General features: G+C 39.2%; 1 protein-coding gene across 1 annotated transcript in view; it reads left to right on the forward strand.

Annotated features, from left to right (window-relative positions):
• nudcd1 (NudC domain containing 1) overlaps window positions 1–26,899 on the forward strand; it is a 48,591-nt gene extending 21,692 nt beyond the window's left edge. The window contains exons 6-10 of the mRNA XM_074686048.1: window positions 394–601; window positions 7,920–8,064; window positions 11,393–11,518; window positions 20,441–20,600; window positions 26,339–26,899. Of these exons, the coding sequence (XP_074542149.1) occupies window positions 394–601; window positions 7,920–8,064; window positions 11,393–11,518; window positions 20,441–20,600; window positions 26,339–26,628 (929 nt within the window). The 3' untranslated portion in view covers window positions 26,629–26,899. The remainder of the gene's footprint in view (window positions 1–393; window positions 602–7,919; window positions 8,065–11,392; window positions 11,519–20,440; window positions 20,601–26,338) is intronic.
• The last annotated feature ends 436 nt before the right edge of the window (window positions 26,900–27,335 follow it).

Consider the following 27,335-nt stretch of genomic DNA (forward strand, 5'->3'; position numbering starts at 1 on the left):
TTAAGTTTTGTTTGTTAAGTTTATTTTTGAATGAGCATTAATGCCACTAAATGACTAATTTGTTTGTGAATGAAGAAACAAACACATTAAATCATGGTGACTTAATTCCTGCTCAGCTTTTAGAATAAATTTCCTCGCAGTAAACATTTCCAGAGTGAGGGCGTTTCTGGACATTTCTGTCAGACTCTGCTGGTTAAAAATGGTAAATTATGGAGGAGGATGTCTGATGGCTCTAAAACTTTCTTCATTTATAGTTTTCCATTTGCAGCGCCGCTGAATATTCAACAGTGATTCTCTTAACCTCCTGTACTGCTGTAGATGTTTAATTCATGACTCTATAGCAGCTGTGACATTAACTTTAGCGCCATGTGTTTCTCCTCTGTTTGATTCCAGATCCTATTTACTTCTGGCAGCAGACAGCAGAGGACATCACAGTGAGTGTGCGTACGCCTGAGGGCGTCACCAAAGAGGAGGTGCAGTTCAGACTCACCGCAGACAACATCAGCATCGGAGTCCAGGGTTTCCCTGCTTTACTGGAAGGCCAGCTGTTTGCGTCTGTAGACCCTGAGGCCAGCGCCTGGATCATCAAAGATGACAAAAGGTTTGCATCATGAAAGTGTGAAGTTCTTGTTTCTAAAATGTTTGATTTCCAAACCACTGATCCCACCATTGAGCTGAGCAAGATTTTGTTAAATGAAGACACTGGTAGGCGGTATTTATGGAATCTGTGGGTTGCATTCAACAGATTTCCAAACTAAAAGTTGGCAAGGCAACTTTATTTATATAGCACATTTCAGCAAGGCAATTCAAAGTGCTTTACAGACAGAAAAATTAAAAGAAAACGATTAAAATTCAATGAAAGGGTAGATTAAAATTGATAAGATACAATAAAACAAAATAAGATTGAAAGAAAAAAGAAGTTAAAAAAGATTTTTAGATAAAAGTCACAGTTTTGTCTCTTTCCTGATTCATCAAGCTGTGTTTGTTGTCTTTTTGTCCGACACATGTGCGGCATCTTTCTGTTGCAGTTTATTTTCTTGTTGGAAATAAAGTGTCGGTAATCTAACAGCATTGCCAACCATTGAAAGTAGAGGTGTGAAAAAATATTGATATTTTGACTTTTAATTTCAGTATTTTTGTTAGAATAAAAATTTAGAATCTAGATGAGTTGGATGTACAATATGTCTTCCGCTCCTCCACTGCGGTAGATGGCGCCGAAGAGCTACTCCACCATATGTTGCCCATAAACTGTATCATAAATATAATCTCAAAGTATATTAAAAAGTTTATTCCTAAACTTGAGGATGTTAGTTTGATGCCTTAAAAATAGATGTTTTCTCTCTAATATTGGGTCAGTTATTTTAATATAATTTGAAATTTAATTTTAACAGTGTAGTGGACTGATAAAATAAGCACAGTCATATTTTGTGCAATATTAGATTTTAATGAGTTACATTGATTACATCAAGTGACATTTTTGAGTTTAACCAACTGACCACGCCTTTCAGAAATATTTTTTGCAACATTAGTTTAATGTCACAGTAGTTTAAGTGAAAAACTTGATGCACTTTGCGTTTTCAGATTATGTGTTTGTATAAAACACTGCGTCTTTCTTCTTTTATTTTAACTACAATGAAATAGAAAAGCTGTTTTCAATCAAATAGGTAATATATTACAATATAGTGATATTGTGATCTTATATCGTGACCCAAGTATTGTATCCTGATGTTCTTGCCAATACTCACCCCTAATTAATAGACAAAATAAATTAAAATCTAACTGGTATTTTTGTGCATTGCTAAATTTTAAAACAGTTTAAAATTCAAAGTATCATTTCTTTCTTGCTCTGCTTGTCCAGTTTTCATGCCCATTATCCAGGAGTTATGAAAAAGAGACGCACGTCAGGAGACTGGATCTCTCATCAGATTTATGTCAAACAGTCATGTCACGTTGGAAACGTGTTCAAATGAGCACACATATTAACACATATTAAATTTATTTCCCTTGTGTCATTTATGGAGTAAATTTCATTAGTCCCATCATTTTTTTCAGACTTGTGTTCTCGTATTAAGGAAGTGTTATTGTGAAGCTGTATAGAAGAATACTCTTAAAACAAGTTGAAATGGCCAAGAAAACAGCAATGAAATCCAGATTTTTTTTTTCTGGCCCAAGAAAATGATGCACCTCCCTTTTATGAGGCAATGTTTATTTTTCTCTTTCCCCATAGACTAAATCTCAAGCTGTGAGCCGAGTATTTATTTTTCTCACTGAGAAACAGAACCCCTTTTTTTAAATTGCCAATATATTGTATGTACCTGTGACCCTGGTTGCTGTGTCCTCACAGGAGCTCTCAAGTCAAATTGCTCTGAAAATGAGCCTGACCTCCAGCGATTCACAGAGACTTTTCAATGGTGTGATGTCAAATCATCATCACACCAATGAAAAGAGTCATCTCCTCCCGTTCAGGGAGACTGGGACAGACTCCAGGGCCTCGCTGTGGCTGCTCTCAGCGGGGGGGAGGAGATCCTGGAGAGAAACTTTAAAAACTAATCACCATGCTGAAGAAGAGGCAGAAAGGGAACTGTGCAGTCCACTCGTGGAGACAAAAGCAATTTCCTCTGACCCCTCCTTTCGATCCTTCCTTGATGAAGCTGCTGAATGATAAACTACAACATTCTTCAGCCTCAATTTAACATAATGCGTTCAAATCGTGTAAGAGTAAAAAGAAAAACATAGATGGACCAGAAACACATGACAAGATGACTCTATCCTCATGTGTTTTGGAGTATTGCAGAGCAACATGGACACATCTATGCAGAAGTATGTAGAACTGATGACTGTGTAGGCCACTGCAGTGTGGGGTCAATGCAAGAGTATACATGAGGCTTCAGCCTGTGCCTCGTAAACATGGCTTTTGTCTTAATCAAAGTGGTTATTGGTCCAACTTCTGTCCATTTTTGCTGCTTGTTTTCCCTGAATATCTGCTTCCTAAATTCCCTGTCCTTCTCCAGCTTTCCTATCGGCAAGGGCAAACACTTGAACACAAACCAGTCAAGGGCTTCAGCTGGATTTATGTTGAATTATGAGTATCTCTTTTTTTAATTTTTTTTTTCCCACGACTTTTCATTTGGGGACACAATCAGAGCAAAATACACAATGACAGTTTTTTTTGTAACAAAATAAAAATGAATGGACATTGTCTCCGCATTTAAAAAATGATAAATGAATACTCTATGTAAAATAATCAGATACAATGTTCTAAATAGAGAAGTTACCAATTAGGTAAAAAGGAATTTGAAATGATGTGATAACAAAAAAAATGAATTTAATTTCAACAAAAGAATAAAAAGGGATACAAGGGGGGTAATAAAATAATAAAAAATTGATTCAATTAAAAAAAAAAAAAAAATTCAAGATCTGCATTTCACTGTTTGGCTTATCTTCTCCAATTTGAGCTCAGTAGGGGCATATACTTGTACTGATAGTAAAAGAAAAAGCCACATAATTAAGTTGAAAATGCAAACCACGCAAGGGCTTCTGGTGGATTTATTTTGAATTCTGGATATTTCTTTTTTAACCTCTCTTCTCTCTCTCTCTCTCTCTTGCTCCCCCCATCTTTTCATTTGTGACACAATCAGAGCAAAATGTAATGATAAAAATTTAAAATGTACAATGCCATTTTTTTCCTAACAAAACAATGAACATTGTCTCTGCATTTCAAGAAAAATATAATAAATCACTTTCCCTCTGTAAATAATCAGATACATTGTTCTAAATAGAGTGGTTACCGTAGTGTAAAAAGTATTTGGAAATAATGTAGGAAAAAGCAAACGAAAAGTTAATTAAATTTCACCAAAAAGGATAGATAGATATAAAATAATACGATATTAAGAAAATTGTTTAATTTCTTTAAAAAAATTGTTAGAACTGCCTTTCACTGTTGGACTTATCTACTCCAATTTAAGAAATGACAAAACGTCAATAAGCAACAATAATTAAGCTAGGATTTCTGGAGGAATGTGAGTCAAATTCTGGATTTTTCGACGTAAAGAGGTAACTTGTGTAATTATTAATACCTGACTGATTTACTCCACTACATACTCCCCACAGAGTCATTGAACTCTCTTTAACCGCATGAGTCAGCTTCAGACGGACACAAAAATCTGATCAACTGTAGGAAAGGGATGAGGGATGACTTTCGAAAAACATTCAAAAAGAAAAATCAAATCTTTAATGTTTCCTAACAGTTTCTAAAAACTGTTTTTTTTTGCCATTCCTGTGATTGAAATGTAATGTACTGTCAGATGGCGTTTGTAGGAAAGCTGTTCTCTTTTTACCATTAAGTAGCAGTAAGTGTTCACAATAACATAAAAAAAACTTTAAATAACACAGGAACACATCAGTCCCAGAGGTAAAAGAAGTAAATCAGTTTGAGATTCAGAACCGGAGAAGAACACAGACTTCTGCAGCATCACAAAATTCTGGGAGGAACTTTTACAAAGAAATAAAAACATTTGGTTCTGTGCAAACATTTTTCTTGGTCAAACTAGAATATATATTAAGAGCTTATTCTTACTAAGTTGCTTACAACTTTGGACAGTTGGGCTTCACTTTGATTCAACAAGAGGAAGCAGAGGCCTGTTATTTATTTCCTAAGCATTTGGTTTTTTAGGTGTTTGTAATTGGCAGAATGCAGCATAAGTTGGTATTTTTTTCATGTTATGTTTTGTCGTAAATCCTCATGAGGATTTGATATTATTTTTATGTCTTTACACAAGTTTAAAATGAATACCTGTGATTCAGAATTTACGACACATGCTCAACTGAGAATATGGTGCTTCAGCTCAGAGCGACCATATCGTCAGAAAGCTCTTATAGCTCTTAGAATGTATCCCGATGACGAATGGGTGATGCAGGTAGTGTGCAGCGCTGGATAATTAGCCCCGGTGGAGGTCTCTGCCGCAGATTGCACAGCTGGAGCAGATACGACAGTGAGTGGCTGTTAAAACCTGAATCAGGCGGAGATGTTGTTCTGAGTGTGAAAGAGAGTACCTGCTCTTTTCCTTCTTAATAACACCCTCTGTGATTCAGTGTTACAAAACAATAAAGCCGGAAAAAGGCTGAGGGAGACGAGTACTTTTCATAAGCAGCGGATCTTTTGATCCAGTCTGAGTTGAGTCATATCCCTCCCACTTTAAGACCTTTCATCAGTGTCTCCATCAGCTCTTTATCTCTGCTTCCTCTTTCTTCAATACTGGTCCTCCAATGCTCTGCTCAGGGTGAAAACATGTTACATAGCCTGTTTGTTCCCTTTCTGACCATTCTTGGTACGTTTCAAGGTCTCTAGGTGTGTGTGTGTGTGTGTGTGTGTGTGTGTGTGTGTGTGTGTGTGTGTGTGTGTGTGTGTGTGTGAGTGTGTGAACATCTGTGTCCCTTCAGTGTAGAATAAAAATATCACCGGAAGGACGATCTGGAATATAAAATTGAGTGTTTACTTTTTTTTTTTTTTTTTTTTTGACACCTTTTTCCATCATCTCACATTATTTAATGTGCTCCAGCTGTTTTATTATCTAATATCTGATTATGTTTGGGTATGTTTGTTTTAGCTATCAAGAACATTTTTTTCTTTTCGGGAGATAAAAAAATTTAAAATAGATGTTGAGATTTGTTTTATAAAAATGGTTGTCTACAATCAGACTGCACCTTATCTCGATTGTTTGTGTAACTCGCCGTTTTTTCCACACCAATCAGTGCTTCTTCAAACAGCTGAGCACCTTGCTGCTGCTGTTGAACCAAGATATCCTTTGTGTCTCCTTCATTTCTTCTCATGTTAGACGTAGATGTATGGCTTTGAGCATTCAGAGTGAATGCATGAAAGGCACATGTTTACGTTCTTTGACGAAAGCTGCAGCGTGTGTACAGTGAGTCACGTTGCAGCAGAGATGGGTCAAAGGTGACCGACTGCTTTAATTTATTACCTGTGTTCGCGCCACATGGGTTTGCCCCGCCTAATTAAGGATTTGGTGAACAAACGATTTGCTGACTATTGTCTCTACCTGTTGGTGCAAAACAGACATTTAGTCAGTAATCAGTCCTGTTTTTACTCAAGTAGAAAAATGGACGCCATCTAGCTTGGTTATGGCGAGGTCACCACAAAAGCTGCTCCCCCTGGTGACTGGCTGCAGTATGGGTAAAAATATCCAGCTGTCCAGTCATTCCACATGGGCTGTGGTCAAACTTTAAAAAAATTGATATACCTCGTAGAAATGTTTCTCACATCTGATTGTAGAGGTGATTTGAAAATATTATTTGGCTACCTTTTTTTACCCAGGAAAGAATTGTTCATATGTTGACAATATCCTTTGTCGTGTTGGTCATACTGTAGAATGATTTATTGCATGTGTTTTATGAAGAATGCACAAAACTGCATGCTAAATTGCCGTCGCAATTCTGGTCCAAAATAATCCTAATTAGATTATTTTCCAAAATGGTTCAGCCATAGTCAGTAGCAGCTGTCAACTTCCTTACTTGGTCAGTCGACTGCCGCTCATGTGCCCCTCATTTCAGTCATTGGCGCGATGCGGAAAGTCTTATTGGCGGGGAAAAGTTTTTACAGTGGTATTAATTTAACCAAATCGCAGATATTCAGCTCCCGCAATTTGATGAATGTTTCACGTAGGTTGGGACGATGAATTATTGGCATGTTGAGAAATCGTCCCACCCCTACTCAACGCACCAAAAAACTGACACCTGCCATGTATGTAAATAAAACAGGGTAAGAAGAACATTAGTGCAGTGCATTGTGGGAAAATATAAGTTAGGTAGACTGGTCCGCTGCTTACTGAGAATTTTTTCCTGAATCAGTACAATACCCCAGTTTTGACAAACTACAGATTTCTATTTGAGTTTTTTTTTTTCTAAATGGCAAGAAGTTAGATCCACACTTTGTCCACAGGGGGCGCTAAATCAACATCTGTGGAAAAAAACGCCAAAAAGTTCCTCACAGAGGCTTTAATATAGAAGTCAGTTTTGATGTAGAAAAAGGTGATGAACTGTTTCAAGCAGCAAAATAAAAAGGTGACAGTCTACTTTTATGAAATAAAAAAAAACATTTTTTTTTTACTGTTTTCAGAGTTATTAGTTATTAGTTTTTAGTTTGAGTCCTTTTCTTTTAATTGAGGATTCTCATTGACTGAGTGATTGAGTGCAAATTTTTAACTTTACTGTATGAGATGAAATGAGACCTTTTACAAGAATTAGAACAAATCCTTCCAAATTATTATTTTTTTTTGATACTTTTGGATTTAAAATTCTTGAAAAAACTCTGAGAGCTTTGTTTACTAGTTTGTGCCACTATTGTGTATTTTATAGCCTTCACCTCTCATGGCTCCAACAGCTTTTGTGATACCCAGCTGAGAGTGTTTACAACATTCCCTCTATCACACATTCAGCCTTATTCAGTGGACAAATGCATTCAAGAGATCATCTAATGCCAGAGAAACGGCATGGATTGATGAATTTTATTTCTTTTTGCGCTGAGGCTCACATGAGAAAAATCTGTTCAACAAGGAAAAGGGAATTCATCTGATTTTATTCAGATTTATTCAAGTTTATTCTCAAAACCACAGAAACAGATTTTCATTTCTATTTGGTGAAATGTGGAGAGATAATGAACAGGCTCACGTGGCCTTGCTGTGAGTTCGCCTTTCAGTGACACAGGATCAGGTGTGTAGGTTTCATACATACAAAGACAGAGCTGAAACACGTGATGTGAAGTGGTTGTGCTGGTTATTTATAGCGAAGGTTCAGCTTTATTTCAGGTGTCTTTTTTTTTCAGGTGTCATTTTGCTAACGGATGAACCGTTTCTTTAGACGACTGCATACGACTCATTGTGCTTGTTGTATGTGTGTATTTGCAGCCTGGAGGTGAGCCTGCAGAAGCGCGGTGAGGGGCCGATGTGGGCGGAGCTTGTGATGGGAGACAGAAGGGGAGAGTACGTGATGAGCGACGAGCAGGCTGCGCTCATTCACGAGAGGATGACTCACCTCACCTCTGAAGACATGGTAGGCTCTTTCTTTACAAACATGCTGCTAATGTAATGGTTGATGGGAAGTAAGAGTTGAATTCTGTTACAATCACCTGTAAATCTTGAAAACCTGTACTCACCTGCAAAGTACAGCGGTGCCCAAAACTGTGAGAACACCTGACAGATCTGAAAATGACCTTTATTTGCCTCCAAATCATGATGAAGTGAGTCCTTTTGTTTTTATCTGCTTTGAACTTTGTCCATCTTCTACAGCAGCAGATGTCTCTGATGTAGTGTCTGGATATTTCCTGAGAACTTTATCACTTTCTATTTTACAACTCACCTGGATTTGTGCGACTCCATCATTTTTTAGAGTTCCTTTTTTTTTTTTTTTAAGGCGTCTATATCAGCAGTTATTTGGAGGTCCCATATTCTGCTCCTTTTCTGCAGTTTAATATGGATCATTGATGTCTTCATGAAATGGTAGTAACATGTTTTGGTCCAAAAAGCCAATAAATCAAGCACAGCAGCATTGTCTCCAGGCTCTCATAGCCCCTCTGTTCAGAACGCTCTGATTTAGTGGGCGTGGCCTTCATATGTAAATGAGCCACCGCTGATACCACCCTGCTCTTCCACGTCACTGAGAGCGGCGCCACGAGCTCCAAGTGCACAATGTTTAGAAAACAGCGAAGCTTGTTTACCATAACATTACAGGCTAAAACAACAGGCTAACCACAGCTAAAGTTAGCATCCTGAAGCTAACACAGAGACAGGGGGGACACTGAGGAAAAGCTCTTACATCTGCTCCACAGCACACAGCATTTAAAATACTCACATTTCCAGGGTCCCAGGTTTGTTGGCTGATGGTTTGTAATGCGCCTGGATTCAGGACCAGTCTATTCTCTAGCCCTCTGTTATACTGTCCAAAGTTGGAAAAGCAGTCAGCCGTGAAGTGACAAGCACACACATGCACAGTTTTACTGAGTGTAGCTGGCACATTTCCTTGATAAATGAACTCTAGCCACTTAGTCTGGTCATCTTCCGGGATGGGAAGCTTGTGCATGGAACTATGTGGCTGTTTACAGCCGAAAAATTAAGCAGTGATGGCTCCTGGACCAGCAGCAGGGCGGGGAGTGGTTCAGGGGTATCAGGACCAATCAGGTCAGACTTCGCTGACGTCGGCAAATCCCCAAAATCCAAACAGCTCATTTTAGGTCAGGATTTTACATTCACAAGCACTACTAAGTACAGGTTTTGCCATTAAATCTCACATTTTGTGGGCTGGGAGGAAAGCCAAAGACCCACAAATTTCACTAAAAGACTCTATAAAGTGATTTTTGGGCCTTGCTCAAGGGCACCCGTCAGTGCTCGGAAATGTAAGCCAACACCCCCCCGCTATCAGCCCAATTCTTAATCTTGGTCTACATTTGGGCTTGAACCAGCAACCCTCTGATCACCAAACCAAGACCCTACGGACTGAACCCAGGAGGCAGATTAGTGCTGGTTTAGTGTATAAATTAAGAATTTGTGAAAAATTAAACAAAACAGAAAGCATTTTCAAAGATTGGAGACAGCAACAAATACTTAAATACATAAAGGAGGCAGATTGAGTCAGAACATGTTCATTGAGATATTGTTCACAATCCATTTTGTCCATTTTTTCTTGAAATTCAGCTCCTTTAAGTCTCAGAGCAAAAGTCATTCTGTCTATGGTGATAAACAATGTTTATTCACTGAGCGCGGCTGTTGGGCTCAGGTTTGAGCCAGCTTCGTGTTATTGCTTTTCTTCCAGCTGTAAATAAGATTTTAATCAAGTAATAATCATTCTTATTTTCAATGCCAGAAAAATAACCCAGGTACAAAGTAACAAAAGTCAGTGGTACAGTGTATTTTAGTATCCTGCACAATGTAATGTGAATAGATGTCCAAATCAGTTTAATCTGCTAACAGCATCCACAGTCCATTTACTCCAGCACGTTTGCTGACAAGACAATTGTTTACATTAATTAGCTGGATTAGATGGTTAATTTTTCAGACTTCCTTTTTTTTATTTATTGGAAAAATTACCTCAAACTCTCATTATCATGGATCTGTATTTTGGCATATAGCACATAATGACATGATGATGACTTTGTAGAAATTGCATTAATTTTATGGGTATTCAAATTCCACTCCACAAACGAAACCCAGAAACCTTTTAAATATGCTGAGTCTCCAAAGTTGTTCAAATAATGGAGTATCATAATAATATAAAATATGAAACTAATATATAACAGAACTTCTTTGAAATCTCTATGGGGAAAAGTTTATTAAAGGACTAGCACGTATATATTTACAGATTGTGCAGAATCTCCTGACACCGGAGCAGATTTTGGTTTTCAGAGACTTTATTTTTTGTTTGTGTCAGCAACTCACTTGCTTTTCCATGGGCAAGGGCTTCAATAGAGCCACGTCATTTTGTCATGAAATTCATCTCGAACCTGTTAGGAAACACTCACATAGTTTACAAATACAAGTAAAAACATTGATCTAGATAAATGTGTCTTTTTTTTCTCCTTTAAATAAATGTGTATAATGGCATCTTACTTCAGACGGTACTGAAGTGAAACATTTTAAAGCAGCTCAAAAACTCTACATGTCTGGGAACACTTTTATTCATATTTTGTTGAGGCTGTCTTTAGCCACAGCAAAGGTTTGGATGGTGTAAGTTTGGCCATGATAACTCTGCTGTTTTTTTCTGGTTTAGTTCTGTTTGATAACGAATGAAAAAAAAAAAACAAGATGCCAGCTAAATAAATCATTGTAGTGGTAAAAGTATTTTGGGTGAACTGACGTAAAACAGTGCTTTGATGGTTTGGTACACTCAGATACTTAAAGGTAATTAAAAAACTCTCTGACAGTTTATTCTTTACGATTGATATCCTCTCAGCACTGTGGCTTTTTGTTGAGTGTCTTCTTGATTCCCTGTGCTCTTAAATCAATCAGCAGTAAGTGTTAGAAAACATCACTCAGACATTTCATGAATGATTGCTTTGGGTTTGTTTGCTCTGGAGGTCTCACCGTGACCTCCCATGCCTTTTCTATTTAAGTCCTCCATCTTTAGCTCCCCTCCTCTCATCCCGTCCTCTTCCTCTCCAGCTGCTCTGAGCCCTCTTCTGCCTGACGTCTCGTTCGCATCCTCTCACGTCACTCTCCTGTTTGGTAGCGGTTTTAGCTTCGTCCTCTCCCGGTCTAACCTCTCATTAGTACCATCTGGGCCCACTTGAGGCCCTCAGTGCAAATCAAGCCTTTTTACATGTTAATTAATGCAAAACAAGTGTAACCGCAGCCTCTGTCTTGTTTCCTGTCCCTTTTTTTGACACCAGAATGGAAACCCTGACAGAGGCAAGCCCGCGTGTAACTCTCAGGAGCTGGAGGACTGTGATGGGTTCCCAGAAGACAGCTTCAGCCTCACACACTTTGACGGAGGATCCCTGAAGCCCACTCAGGTGGTGAGTAACTCCGCTTTCCTCCCCTGGTAAACACTTTCACCCTGCAATTCTTCTTCAAGCCCCGGTCCTATTATTTCATGTTTGCAGCCGTTTGCGTCGCCTCCTTCCATCCTTCATTTCCCTCAAGTGCCCTGTTGGCTATCTGATGCTCACCGCCGCTGCTCTGAGAGCACGATTTTATTCAGCTATTCCCCCGGTGAGCCAGCCAGGTCCCGCCCTTAACAAGCCACTTGACCAGAGAGCTCCACAAAGGCCCTGCAGAGAAGGAACATGCACACCTCCTTCATTTCCATCACTGCTTCTCGTGATTGGAATGACAACAAGCTGACCCTTAGTCGCTCACGTCTATTTTTATAAATGCTCGTCTAGGGGATACATTTGACGGGGTACGCTATCTCACCTGGCAGGATTAGTGCTTTAATTGAAAAGCTGTGGCTTTCCTCCAGTGGCTGAGGTGTTCAACGGGGTGTGGAGTCATGTTTTCTCCCCGTCATGCTGTCGTCTCCAGGTTTCTGTTTGTTGTGCTGGTCAGAGCTGAGTCAGAAATCTGCTCTTTGATTTCTGTGTGGAGGAAGACGTGGATTTATTGACTCATGTCCAAAGGTATGAGTCAGTCCACCTGATTAAAAAAGGGCTTTGCATCAAATGAGGCCTTGTTTGTCATCATAATCAGAGAATATCTGAGCTTAATCCACTTATAATTGATATCATCAGCGTAGCAGAGAAAGCTTCAAACACTCGAAGATAACCTCGAAAAAGTTCTCAGATATTTTCTCTTTTTAAATTGAGAATCCTTTTTTATGACTTTCAATTAATTTGTGGCACATAAACCAAAAGTCCCAGAAGAGCAGAAGAAAGCGAAACAGGAGAGGGATAGAACACGGGCTAAAACATGGGTTAAGCTGTTTGTGATAATGTTCATATGTAGAGAGCCAGGCTGTTAGTAACACTGAATATATCTTGGTAGTTACTACGCTACAAACTGCAAATAACACATTTAACTAAAAATAAACACTACTTTGTCCCTTTGTATGCTGGAAACAAAGAACAGTAGTGTTAAAAAGAAGATCTGCTTTCCAAAAAAAACACACACTTTAGAAAGAGTCACGTCTATACAGCAGTGGGTACAAATGAAAGATGGGCATTAGAAACCACTTCCTATTAAGAATCAATTAGCAATAGTTCGATATATCCACATCATTAGCCTTAATGATTGATTTATTCTTTACATTACGCCTGATGTTACATCAGCTATTCTGCCTGAGCTAGCTTAGCTTAGCAAATAGAACAGTTTCCCAAGAAAACTCTGATTCCCTCCTAAGCAATACATTAAACACCTTATACATCTCCTTATTTACTAAAGCCGCGTTTCCACCAAGCAGTCCGGGTCGGTTCGTCTCGGTACGGTGCGCTTTTAGCGGCGTTTCCACACACTCATCCCGGGACGGATCCCTAAAAACCAAGACGAGCTGTCCCACTTTTTTGGGACCCTTTCGTATGGGTGCCAGACTGAACCGATCCGCTCTCGGGAGGTGGAGCAACACACTGCAGACCGTTGATTGGTCAAAAGAATCGTCACTCACCCCGACAGCGGCTGCATTTCTCCTGGCGGCACACAGACTTCTCTGAAACGAAGCTTGATTGCACTTTGTAACAGAGAGTTACATGAAAATCACAGAGAGGACGAAATGCTGCATGTCTTCCATCCGTGCTCTTTGTTTACTGTGTCGCGTTTTCTTCTTTGTTGGATTTAATAGCGGGGTAAGCTGCTACGGCGTCGCGCTATTGTTTACCAGCTGCGGCTTCCGGCATGCGGCTTACACGCCGCCCACCACGAGAGGGTACAGTTTGCTGTGGAAACGCAAACGGGATCAGACTTAACTGTCCCAAACCGTCCCAAACCGTACTGAACCGACCCGTACTGCTTGGTGGAAACGCAGCTTAAGAAAAAAGACAAAAAAAAGAAGAAAACATAGCGCTAGCTTGATGCTAACATATAGCTAGCAGTTAGCTTTCATCAGCTACATATATCACAGTCACCCTTTGTAGACAATACTGACAGCTTCAAATGTCAAAATTCTGACAAGCAAAAGTTTCCCAAACAGGAAAGGCCTTTGCACACCAACTGCGGTGCGAATAAGCGGCACGAAATTGCAAAAAAATTGGAGGCGTCATATTCAATCTCTGCAGCTATTCTCTTCTTTGTAATCATTGTTTTTGTAGCTTTTATGTCCTTTGTTGCACAGAACCGGATGCTGGAACATGAACACAAACACATTGCAAGCAAAACTTTGGAAAAATCAACCTCGGGTCTGTAGATATAAAAGCTGCAATTTTGCTCAGTGAAAGAACGTCGCTGGCGTGAAAGCTTGCATTAAAAAACAGTAGGTTGGAAAAAAAAATAAAAAGAGTGCAAAATATTTGTTAAAAAAATATGCATCTGGTGTGCAAAGGGCTGAAGACAGGAGAAAAGTTATGTGCGGGCTCATGGCTGACTTCATACCTATGGCAAGGTTCCAAACAACTTAAAGCATTACTATAACCACTTTCAGACACTAGATGGCCAACTTCAGTCAATAACATGTAACAGAACAGTACATCAACGTTTTGGGACATTTTCTTTTTTTTTTTCTTACTTTAACTCATTGTCCAGAGATATTCAGATCCAGTTCATATTTAATTACTTATGAACTCACAAAAATGTTGCTGACAGAGAAACTGTAAAGCTACTTTTTTGCGCACAGAAAATGCACTGGAGAAATTGGTAAGCAGAACCTTTAAGGGCATTGGTATTAATAAAATCTAATCAATACCCATCCCTGGTGAAAGTGTTCATGGGAATTGAAGTCTTAGTCCCAGAAAAACACCACAGACCCTGAGCACAGGTGTCACTTCAATCAACGCTGAATAGGTTGGACCCCACAGAGTGAAAAACCTGTATCACATCACAGTTTTACATCAAAACAAAGTGTTTCATGTTTTTAATGTTTTTCTATTTTTAAGCCTTTATTTCTACGTATATCAAAAAGAGTCAACTCAAAAAACTGAGAGACAAAGAGAAGCAACTGCTGCAGCCTTATTCCTGCATTCAGAAACAGAATAATGAGCATAAGCGAATGTTTCTCCTATCCTCAAACAGAATACAGCCTCAAACAGTTTTTAAAAGCTCTTTTCATCAGTAAACATTAGCCAGCATCCATCACTGATCCCTCTCTTTCAGTTTTTCTGTTTTATTCTCTCATAATGATTTCCATGTTTATGGTTGAAGATTCTCCTCAAACAGTTTGAATTGAAGCCTTTCATGGTGTGATGAAAGAAAAACAGTGAGTATGAATGTAAGGCCCAGTGTTTGGCTGCTTTAAACAAACCCTTCAGTGTCACTGCCTCCATTCACTCTGCAGACTGTGCTGCTTTAAGTGAGCTGGATTGTTCTCCGTCTCGTCCCGTGTGCTTTGAGAAGGACAGATGAGTCTGTCTGTTCCTCGTGTGTGTGGACATGTGAGCGTGTGGACAGTAGTTTATCTGTATTTCCTCCAGGAGGCTTTACCTTTCCATTCTTCCCTCACTGTGTCGCCGTAATGCCTCAGCTCTCCGTGAGGAAGCAGGCTGACCTTTATTATGGAGCTTTTCAGGTTAAAATAGTGTCACCTCGGTTTAATTTGAGACCTTTGTTGACGTGTTTCTCTGTGCTCCTGATCCCCGTTGAAAAAGGATAAGAAAGGTTTTGATGTGCGTTCCTCAGAGGGAGGATTTGAGTCATATCCTCTGACCATATCTGTGAAACCTTCACAAAGGAGGGTATCTGTACATCTGTTCGCTTTTCTTACCGCTGGCTTTGCTTTTAAAGCTTTTTATAGAAGATGAGTCAGAAAAGTTTTAAAAATAGATTTTCTTTGATAAACACTCACTTCATTGATGGTTAAAAAGTTATGTGAGTAATTAGTTTGTTGATGTTTGGAGAAGCAGTCTTGTATTTTGGGGCCATGGGTGAGATTTTGTCTGTATATTTATAGAATGTCATTAGAAGAGAAAGCACAGAAATCAATAATGTTTCAGCTCGAGGTCTTCAGGAGAAGCTAATTTCTCTTAAGGTTAAACAGAAATTAAAGTCCCAATAAACAGCCAGTCTAAAGGTCAGAAAAATAATGTGTCCTCTCCTTCAGTCTCTGCCTCCTCATCGTGTTTTTGTTCTTTTTCTTTTGCACTTTTGTATCTTTTATTGTTGTCTTCTTCCTTCTTGTGTCCTTCTTCCTCTTCCCCTCCTTCCTAACTGTGTTCTTCTTCCTTTTAGCCTTCTTACAAGTTGCGTCCATTCTCCTTTTTGTTTTTTTCCCCTCTTTGTGTCAATCTACCTCATTGTCTTTTTCTTACTCAGTCTCCTTCCTTATGTCCTTCTTTCATATTGTCTTCCTCATTTTGTCCTTCTTCGTCTTTATCTCTTTCTTTGTCTTCCTCTTAGTTTTCTCTTTCATCTTCTTTATCTTTCTCAATTTTTTTTACCGTCTTCCTTGTTCCCTTCTTCCTTATCCTCACCATCCATCTTGTTAGTCTTTCCTTTATTTGTCCTCACAGAAACAAATCTTATCAAGTGTTTTTGTCGTATTTTAAGTGAAAATCGTCTCGTTATTCTTGATATGAGCCACATTTAATTGGTCAGTCCAGAAAAATGTCTTGTTTCAAGTTATTTAAAGACAACAAATGAGGTCTGAATGGCTTGTAACAAGTAAAAGAAAATTGCCAATGAAACAAGAACAATTTGCTTGAAAATTTGCTTGAAACTAGAAAAATGTCTTGATACAAATAACTTTCTCTTTTTCCATTTGCAGATTTTTTTTTTACTTGTTTTAAGCAATTCTGGCTCATTTCAAATCTTAAAAGACATTTCTACTAAATAAGACAAAAAACTTGATAAGGTTTCATTTCTTTGCAGTGCACTTCTCTTCTCTCCTTGATGTCCCCTTGTTTATCCTCTTCCTCCTCAATGTGTTTTTGTTTTGTTTCTTGTTGTGTCACTTGTATCCTTCATCTTCTTCATTGTGTCCTTGTCTCTTACTTGGTCCTTCCTCATTCTCTTCTTTGTTGATGTGTCTTCTTTCCTTCTTGTGGTGTCCTTCTGTCCTCTTATGTCATCCTCATGGTGTCCTTTTTTTTGCTCATGTTGTATCTTTCTTCCTTGTTGTCTTCTTCCTCTTGGTGTAATCTTCCCTTCTTTATTGTTTTCCTCCTGGTTTTTCTCTTTCCTCTTCATTCTCTACCTCACAGTTAGACCCCTTTGTCCGTTTACTTCCTCTTCATTTTGTCTTTCCATATCGTTGTTGTTTTCTTTCTTGTTGTCCTCATGTTTGTTCTCTTCCTTCGAGTTGAGTTTCTGGTCTTATCTTGTTTTCTCTTTGTTTTGTTTCTCTTATCTGTGACCTTCTTTCTCAGTGTGTCCTTATTCCCTAATCATTTTCCTCATTGTCCTGTTTTCTTTTTCACCACTGCCTTCTTTGTCTTATTCTTCTTTCTTGTTATATTTTTACTGGTTGTGTATTCCTCTTTTATTGACTGGGGAAGTTTGGTGATGAAGGCTTTACAAAATAATGGAATAAGTTTCTAACATAACTGGAGAGTCTTAAATGGGTCAAATGTCGGGACACATTCACCTCTTCCTGTCTTTTCTTCTTTGAGGCATTAGAAACGTGCACTCAGTGCGTCGCAGTATCAGTTGAACAGGTCATCTTCACCTTTTATTTAAAGCCTTTGGTCTTTAAAAGTTCACTCACCCTTCTTTTTTCCGTATGTCTCGCTGTTTTAAAAAAATCTTATCTTGGTTTCACAGCTAACACGAGTATTAGCGTGAGCCCTTTTCTCTGGATTTGAGAGGTTAATCTGGTCTTTTGTTCCGCTACTGACTGTTGAATCCTCCTCATTCAGAAAGAGCTTTCTGAACGGACTGTAGCAGAATGAAAACTTTTATGTTTTCATCTTAGTTTGGCTAAAGAAATATCATATCACAGAGGTCTGAAGGTAAAACCTGAAAATCCTGCGGTTCATGACAGGAGAAGGTCGGCCAGGAGCCGCTGGAGAAGGTGTTGCTGGAAAATAATGAGACATAAAACCACAGGATTGGATTTTTCCTTTTATGGACTTTGGCTATTACTAAAGCTGCAGACTCTCAGAGGAGAAAGTTTGGCTTCAAATGACTCAGGCTTTAGTGGTGGAACAGTATTTTAGTCATACAGTAATTACACTTTTGAGTTTGAAAAAGTCCCGACCTTCAGAGAGGAAACAAAAACCAGGTGGGTTTGAGAGTAAGGTGTTATTTGTCTGTGTCATGCAACTTTTAATGAAGGTGGGTTGAGTTTGTAATGACTGATGCTGCAGTATTTCAACCCAAACGAGCATCTGAGCGAGAAGCTGTGTCTAAATCTTTGTGTTAAATCTCCTGAAAGAATGAGAAGATTTCATTTCGTCTTAACATCTGTGACTGTAAGTGACAAGTTCTTGTTTCTTGTTTCGTCCCCAAATGACCATCGACATCCTTCACAGTCATGTGCTCACAGACCAGCTCGAGTAATCATCCACTGCTGCGTCAAATCAAACGTAAGCGTCCAGAAATGAGCTCTGAAGTGGAGTGGAGTGGAGGAGTAAAGGACTGATGGCTTGCTCAGCAGCCTGTCATTTTACGCAGCCATCAGCCACCAACATACAAGCTGCTTTATGCTGATTTTTCAATGCCTGTCGAGTGCGTGTTGAGATGGGAGGACAGGCTGACAGCCTCCCAGACTCACCGGCTGTTGGATTAACAGGATGTTGGTCGACTCGGAGCGAGGGATCAGTGCGAAGAGTTGGATGTCAAGGAGCGATTATGTCACATTATTATTTATTGAAAACACATTATATTCAGAAACAAATGGAGTCAGACTGAACGAGTGTTATATCACACAGGATCACACATCAGAGAGAAAGCGATGGGAGGGCTTCAAGTGCAGCTTTTCACCTGTTTAGTACACGCTACATTTCAGGCTGACACAAACAGTTGTCTTTATTCAAGGACATTAATACTGTGGAAAATGTTAAGATCGAATAAAAAAATGGATAAAACCAGGAGAAAATACAAAGTTAGACACAACACACCACATAACCCCTGAGAGAAAACTAGAGGAAATCGATCCAACTTTTTGATGTCACAGAAAACTTTTTGTTCCCCATTAAATCAGTCAGAGATAAAGTATGATAAACTCTAAGGGGAAAAAAAGTAAACAAAGAGTGGATGAAGGTAGTAAGACCTGAAACAAAGAAGCAAATAATGGAAAGAATGAAATATGGAAGAAAGGAAGGAAAGCATCCGGTACAGATAACTGTAAAGATGAAAATGAATCAAGAAGAAAACAAATAAAAGAAAAGAAAAATAATGAGCGTTAAGGACAAAAACTGATATTTGATACTAATATTGCTGTCATGGCCAATAACCGATGTTTATCGATATCAATATTGGTAAAACAAAAAAAAAACAATCTGAGATGATGTGTTGAGGTAGTTCAAAGAGAAAGAGCGGTGCAATCGTGTGAAAAGACGACCATGGAGAGGATCAAAGGATGTAGCACCTGAGATGAATACGATCAAAAAAAAGTATGTTTTGTCTGTTTTTTGAATCAAAAACAGGAAGAGAGACAAAAAAAATGAGAGTCTACTCTTCTTGGGTAGTTTTGGTGCTTACATAGTCATAGAAAACAATATTATTTGGGTCTTGAAAGATCGTCCAAGATGCTCTGAAAATGGCCGACAGCTAATAAGTTAATATCGGCCCACTTTTACAAATCGGCTGATGCTGATATATAAAAAAAAAGACCAACATCGGCCGATACAGATAGTGGCTGCATTTCCATGACACTTTTTCGCAAAATAAAAGTGATATTTTTGAAGTTTCGATAAAGAACAATTGCGCCTTGCTGGTGTTTCCATTACGACTAGAATTGTGCACAACTTGACTAAAGTAAAACATAACATCCGTCCAGACGCTGCACTCATGATGATGCTGATTCATGAACATTAGTGTTTTTATTCACTGGTCAAACTTTCACCTGTGATCACACCAACTCAAAACAGGCAGGAACAAAACACTGAATGAAGATCATCATCTCCGTCCTCAGACAGCCGTCCTGATGCCTTCACAAGTGTCGGTCAAAAACACTAACATCTGCATTGAACATATAAATAAGAGCAGACCTGGTAAACTATGAATGCTGGAGTCTGTTTGTGCGGCAGTGGACACGTACGACGAGGTGAGGGAGGAGAGTTGTTATGACAACGTGCAGAAAAGGTGTTTCCATTTCTGAAAAACCACCTCATGAGAGCGTAAAAACTTTTTATCAAAATTTGAAAGGTTTTACGAACATGTGGTGTTTCCATTATTGTTTCTTTATTGCGATATTTAGGTTTTGCGTAAATCTAGGTGTAAAGGAAACGCAGCTAATGATACCAATATATTGTGCATCCCTACCTGGAAGCAAGATGGAAAGTGATAAAAGAAAGTGGTAAAGAAGGTAAATGAAGAGGAAAGATACATATTGGTGGTTGGGGAGAAATTTAGAAAAGGAAAGAAAAAGAAAAGTTTGAAAGAAAAGAGCTTGTTAGGAATGAAACAAAAAAAGGAGTCAAGGTAGGAAGGAATTATAAAAAACAAACAAAACAAAAAACAAATCTGGCAAAAATAACGAAAAAGATAGACCTTACATCGAAAAAATTCAAGATGATGGTACTTTTTGACCTGACTGTATGAATTTTTTACAACAGAAAAATAAAATAGATATGAAAAAGACACCAAGAGTTACAGAAGTGTCTTAATCATTTCTTCACATTGTGAAATTTGCCGTCTGGCAGAATCTATATGACTTTAATTCACACCCACACCTTCCTCCTGTGTCCATGTCTCTGCAGGTGAATCTGGGCAGCCATCAGTACCTGTTCACGGTGGACGTGAACCCCTCTGACATGCCGTGTCTCTGCCTCAGACATGATGTGGACGCTCTGGTGTGGCAGCCTCGTCCTGACCAGCCCAGTAACATGTGGGAGCACATCGCCACGTTCAACGCGCTGGGTAAGAACAACTAAAGTAAAGGTTTCAAGCTAGTGCTGTCAGAAAATTGAAAAAACATATGTGATTAATTACAGGATTTGTAATTAATTAATCTAATAATCGCAATTGATCTCATATCTGTTTAAGATCCCCAAATAAAGAATTTGGATTCCAGGACAAATTACAGAATTGTAGAGCATGACTAATCAAATGTATACATGAAAAAGCGAAGATTTGTAAAGCCACTTTTTTTTTCAACTGGCCAATATTAAAATGTCCGTGTTGGCTGCCATTGACCTATATAGAGGCGAGGTGCTCGTAAACTACTGTGGGTGAGAGCTGTGCACTCTTTGGATGAGAGCCCAGCATGGATATGAGGAGAAGATGTGAGATGACAGAGACAAAGAGAGATGCTGCAAGTGAGTTACAGTAGTTCAGAGAGAAAGAGCGGTGCCATTGTGAGAAAAGACGACGGAGATCATAGAGAGGAGCGCCTGAGATGAATGCTATCTAAAATAAGTATGTTTTGTCTGTTTTTTGGATCAAAAACAGGAAGAGAGACATAAAAGAAAAGAATTTATTCTTCCCTGGTAGAATTAGGGTCTACATAGCAGTGGCGATTGCTTGACTGCAAGGGAAGCTCAGCTTCCCCTAAAAAGTGGTGATATGTTCTGCTGTGTGTACATTTCATTGATAAAATATGCGCTAGAATTCCTTCATCTTTTGATCAGAATCAGCTCCTATCACAGGTAACTGGCTCCACCTCCTTCTCATTCATCCCCGCAGCGTCTCAGTGCTTTAACACATTCGGACGCTGAGTGTCTTCTGACTTCAGCGGGGAAGCGTAGAGTGGGTTCTTCCACTGTGGAAACTGGATGGTTATTGGATAAACGCTGGGCTTTGTCCCGCCCATCAGTCGCTCAGCATCTCTGGGGGTCTATGAGGCAGTGGGCTGGCCTGGACGCTGGGCTTCTGCATGATGATTGGATGATCTGTCTGAGGCCGAATCCCTTTTTGATTGACAGTGAAATGATGCAGTCAGTGATCTTGAAGTATAAACCTCCACCAGCATCTTCTGAGTTCTACATTTACTTGTTCTGGACTGATCTGGAGGATTTATTGATCCCCAGCGAGTTTACTTTTCTTAAAAACAACGAGCGTTGTGTTTAAAGATTCTCTCTCTTTTCACCAATAAGCAGCTACAGCTACAGCTGTGGAGCTTCTCCCCCTGTCACTCACACTTACAGCCTGTCGAAGTCTCACGTAGCAGCTCCAGCTGCTAACAAGCTGACATGGAGGGTAAAATTTACTTTTAAATAAAAAAACAAATTTATGATGTAGGCCGGAAAAAAATTAGCTTCCCCTCCTCGACTGACTAGCAGCCGCCACTGATACAAAGTCATTAAAAACAATATTATTTGGGTTTTGAAAATCGTTCAAGAGGCTCTTAAAATGGCTGGCAGCTAACAAGTTAATCGTGCTTTGATTTTTATAACCTGTTAATTTGCGATGTAATTAATAAACCTAATTAATGCGTTTATGTGACAGCCCTACTTCAAACTTTTCACTTGTGACTTGTTGAAAGTATCCTTACAGCAGAAACTTTGTACTGATTGTCAGAGCGTGTCAAATACTAATTTATGTTGTGGGGCAAGTTAATCTGTTCATAGAAGACACTTGGCAATTTGTAAAGTGTGCACAGCACAGTAAAAGCAACATGAACTAAAACATGTCTTTGAATGTCTGCTATAAGTAAATAAAGTCAGTGAATACAGGATTTATCACCAACATAAAAACTTTACACTGCCCCCTGTAGACAACACCTCCACCGTTTCCCTTAAAGGTAAATTACACATCTCTGTGAGTGAGTCTGGTTTGAAGATGTGAGCTAGGTTCTTTAACAAAGCCAGTCTTCATTTTCATTTTTGATGAATCATGACATCAGGAGATAAATAATTCATTCCCCAGATTCAGCTTTGTTTATGTTTGCTGTCACAGCTGCTGAGCCTCCAGAGCTGCTGCGCAGAGATGACAGAACATTTGAGATGACAGACGTCAGAGAAGTGAGGCAGCTAACCGCCACTTAATCTGAGTTTGTCCTCAGGGACTCAAAGACGAGTGGAAACTGTGTTAAAAGTGGATAATTCAGCTTTCAAAATCGCCTGGTTAGTAAAAGTAGAGGAAGGTAGCTGGATAATGTTTCCTTCGGCCTCAAACTTTTTCATTTACTTCATCCTCTCATTAACTGCCCCCAAATGACGACATCTGGAAGTAATCAAAAACAGTTTTCACATCCACAAGTCAAACATTGTCGTTTGTCTGTTTCTCAACAGAGCAGCGTTTTACCATCTGCCAACATCTTTTGAATACATCGTCTCATTTAAAGTCACAGATGGATCCCTGGTGATGCTTTCAGACTCTTTCTCTGTTTGTGTCTGAAGAAAACGAGCTGAAGATTAATGTTTATGCCTCAATATCGAGGTCTGAGAGAAAGAATGTGTGTTTATAAACTTAGCAGAAAGTAAGAGAATGAGTGTTTGTTAAGTTATTGATCTTATGGTTATGTTTTTAGGAGAGTTTGTCTGTGAACAACATAACTCAAAAAGTAACAAACAGATCTTCATGAAATTTTCAGGAAATGTTCAAAATAGGATAAGGAGGAAATGATTAAACTTTGGAGGTGATCCAAATCACCGTCTGGATCGAGGATTTTTTGTTAAGGATTCTTTATCATTGTGAGATAGGGCTGGTTTCACCATATGTGTATATAACCTCATGATCAAATCAATCAAAACTTTTTTTATAAAGCGCTTTTCATACATACAAAAGATATAACACAAAGTGCTTTACAGTGCAGTTAAAAACAATCAAACATGCCCACCCAACTCTGAAACCCACAGTAAACAGTCGCACACACACTCACCCAGAGCAACATACACACACACAGACACACATATGTAGATGAAGCTGATAAAGCGGAGTGCAGAATGAACCGATGGAGGAGGCATTATTAGAGGAGCTGTCTTCTGCACCAGGAGCAGAGAGCCGCCCACAGCTACAGGAGCTCGAGCACAGGCCCCACAGTAGGGGTATAGTGGACACCACCCTCCACCAGGGCCCTGTTCTACGAAGCAGGATTACTGCCTAGCGAGGTAGCTTTGAGGATAGGTTTCGGATTCCCTGTTCTACGACACGGGATCACTCCTCAGCGAGGCGAGTCTCCATGGCAACGTACGCTGAACGGCTAACCTGCTCCGGGGCAGGTTAGGTTCCAGATTGAACTCGCGGACTATTAAAACCCCGCCCACTGACCAATGAGCCCTCACGAAAAAATGGCTTGTCCGTTCTTAGAGGATCCCGTGGACATCGGAGCCCGACCCACTCTCTTTTTGGGATTACCACCTTTACGAAAGGTACCGGTTTTCCAGGGAGGGGTTGGTAGTATATGACACTTTCTACAGGTAGCCTAGTTAAAGGGAATGAAGAACTCTCACTGCCGTAATAAGATCTTCAATGCCAACACTTCTGTTCCATGACAATATTTTATCGCCCGTATTAAAATTGTGACAGGAATTCATGTAGGGCTCATGTGGGCTACATATCACACAAAAAATGTAAACACGATAGGAATGAACAAATGAATAAATTCATCTAAGAAATAAATTAGTTTGTTGCATGTTACAGTAAAAGTGCATGGTGAACAGTGCTATTTCAGGATGATAATGGCACAAAAGATTTTATTTGCACTACACCACTACACTTACGCATTTAGACTGTCAGCAATTTTCTGCCAGCACTCCTTCCGTGCTTTAGCAGCGGCGACGGTGTTGCTTTTAACGTCAATTACATGTTTCACCTCGTCAAACTTCCTCATAATCACCTCCTGCTCCTCCTGTGTGAAGTATGCGGTCCTTCTCTCTCCGCCTGCTCTGACGCTCCAGACTGCTCCATGTTCGCGATTGGTCAGATGCAGTGGGCTCCGCCTTATTACGTGCACGCGCTCATTGCCTAGCTGGATCCACTTATGAGGTTGACAACCAGCGTCGTAAAACCGTGTAGCGAGACCGCCGGCTACCGCGCTCAGTTCAGCGAGGTAGCTTCAAGGCTATCTCGCTAGGCTGAACTTGCTTCGTAGAACAGGGCCCAGGAACCAGTATGACAGGACCCTGCACCCACAGCTGACTACCACTCCCAGGGAAGAGGTCTCCCCAGAGGAAACAATGGGGGTAGCTAAAAATACTAAAGAGATACAAACATGTAAAGACTAAAGTAGGGATAAGACAAGACTAGAAATGGTCAAGGTAGATGAACATAAAATAAGAAACCTAGGCTACTAAAAATAAATAAATAAATTAATTAATTAATTAATAAAATATATACATGAATAAATAAAATAAACAAATATAAAATAAATAAATAAAATTGATTAAAAAAATGTAATAGAATTGATTAAATAAATAAAAATATAAAAAAATAAATAAATACTAACTAAAGACAAAGCTAAAAAGGTGAGTCTTGAGCCTGTTCTTAAATAAATGGTCAGACCATGACCTTGACCTAACTTGGGTTCCTTGTGTCTAGCTTTTTCTTTTTTGGCTAAAACTTGAATTACTCCATTTTTTTTGGCACGTTATTGCTTCATTTTTCATCCATGGACATTGCTGCTGAATAAGACCTCAAAACACATGTAGAAAAAATACTGACTCGCTAAATGCCATAAATAGAGAGTCGTCTGCTTCAGACAGAGGTGGCTCTCTATTTGAGGCATTTAGCTGGACTATTATTTTTTTATTATATTACTAAGACGCTCTAATTTCTAAACAGTTTGTTTTCATAGATAAGATAGTTTACATTTTGATTGAAATTGTCCTAAGTATCCGTATTATTGTATTCTTATTTATTCTTATATATATATATATATATATATATATATATATATATATATATATATATATTCATATATATATATATATATATATATATATATATATATATATATATATATATTCATATATATATATATATATATATATATATTCATATATATATATATATATTCATATACTGTCAGGTAAGAAATAACCGTAAATTGTAATGGACCAGTACTTATATAGCTTTTTTCCAGTCTCTCAGACCACTCAAAGCACACTTTAGACTGCTAGTCTACATTACCCATCCACAACACATTCACACACCGATGGTAGAGGTTTATCCTATTGGAAACCATCAGTTTTATCTACCACATTGTCACCCATCCACACACCACTGTCGGGGGTTCAGTGTCTTGCTCAAGGACACTTCAACATGTGATTGCAGGAGCTGGAATGGGATCCACAACCCTCCAATTGAGAGTGAATATTCTACCACTTAGCCACAGCTGCCCCTCAACATACAAACCTGCAACTAACACCAAATTGTAGCAGACAGTCTGCTGAAAGGGAGTATAACATTAAAGTAGGACTAAAGTGTTGGTGACAATCACAATATGATCACTCTCTTAGTGCTTTTCTAGTTGTCAAATCTTTTCTGCTAGTGCCAAACTTCACATTGCCCAAGGAGTTTGTAACTTTGCTATCTGGATCTCCTCCTGAGCTTTTTGTTTTTATGTGACCAGCCTGACTCATTCACAGGATGCTGAACCACTCATGTTGCTACGCCATGTTTCTGATGAACCAAACACTGGATCTGAAGACTAAATATCGTATGTTTGATTCAAAACACTAACTTCAAGCATCCTCTCACTTGTTTGTCTTCCACAGGCTACGTCCAGGCGTCCAAACGGGATAAAAAATTTGCAACCTGTGCTCCCAACTTCTCCTATGCCTCCCTGTGCGAGTGTCTCCGCAGAGCGTTCATCTACAGACAGCCGTCCCCGGTGGAAACCGTCCTGTTCAACAGGAAGCAGGGCCGACAGGTAGGGCAGGTCGCCAAACAGCAGGTGGCCAGCCTGGACTCTAACCAACCAATCCTGGGCTTCAGAGCGACCAATGAGAGACTTTACGTCCTGACCTCCAGTCACATGTTTGTGCTGAAGGTCAATAACGATTGATCCGGACTTGTTTTAGATTTGACTTCATCAAACCTTTAAAGGTGCAACCATTCCAAAATGAATATGCAACATAATGTGCTTGTGTGTGTCTCAGCCGTCTGTGTTCAGTGTTACAAAAATTATGATTTAATCTGAATCATAAATAATGAAAACAAACATTTACTAGATGTGACGTTTCTTCAGGGTAATCATAAATAAATCATGTCATCATCCAACATTTCATTGTTGTGATCAAATGAATCGCACTCAGAGGAACTAAATGTTTAATAAATATTCGCTCTTTATGTATCACACTGCTCACGCTCCCTACAGTTTTGTCCACATTTGTGACTCCTTAAATTCCACTTCATAAATATAGAAACATTTTTCTTAATGAGCGGCTGCTTCTCGGAGTGTTGGCTTTGACTTGTGGATGGCTCCTCGTAATGCTTCACCAGATGATCTGTGGGGACGAGGACGCAGAGGAAATCCCTCTCCTTGGCTCATTTTACCGTCATTACAGCGAAGGTATGAAAAAGGCGAAGATGCATTTCCATAAATTTGCATAAACATGTTTCACACATCACACCGGCTCTTGTCACATTAGGACACATCGCATGGCCTCCGATCTAAAGAGGCCCAAAATTCAATCTGATCTGCCGGCAATTTATTTCTTATTTTTCATTTCAGTGAGGGCGCTCCACCTCTTTAACAAGCTGTGAGAATAT

Source organism: Halichoeres trimaculatus, unplaced genomic scaffold (genome assembly GCF_033239565.1).
Source record: "Halichoeres trimaculatus isolate MK-OKI-2021-1 unplaced genomic scaffold, fHalTri1.1 fHalTri1_scaffold_14, whole genome shotgun sequence".
Classification (NCBI taxonomy): Eukaryota; Metazoa; Chordata; class Actinopteri; order Labriformes; family Labridae; genus Halichoeres; species Halichoeres trimaculatus.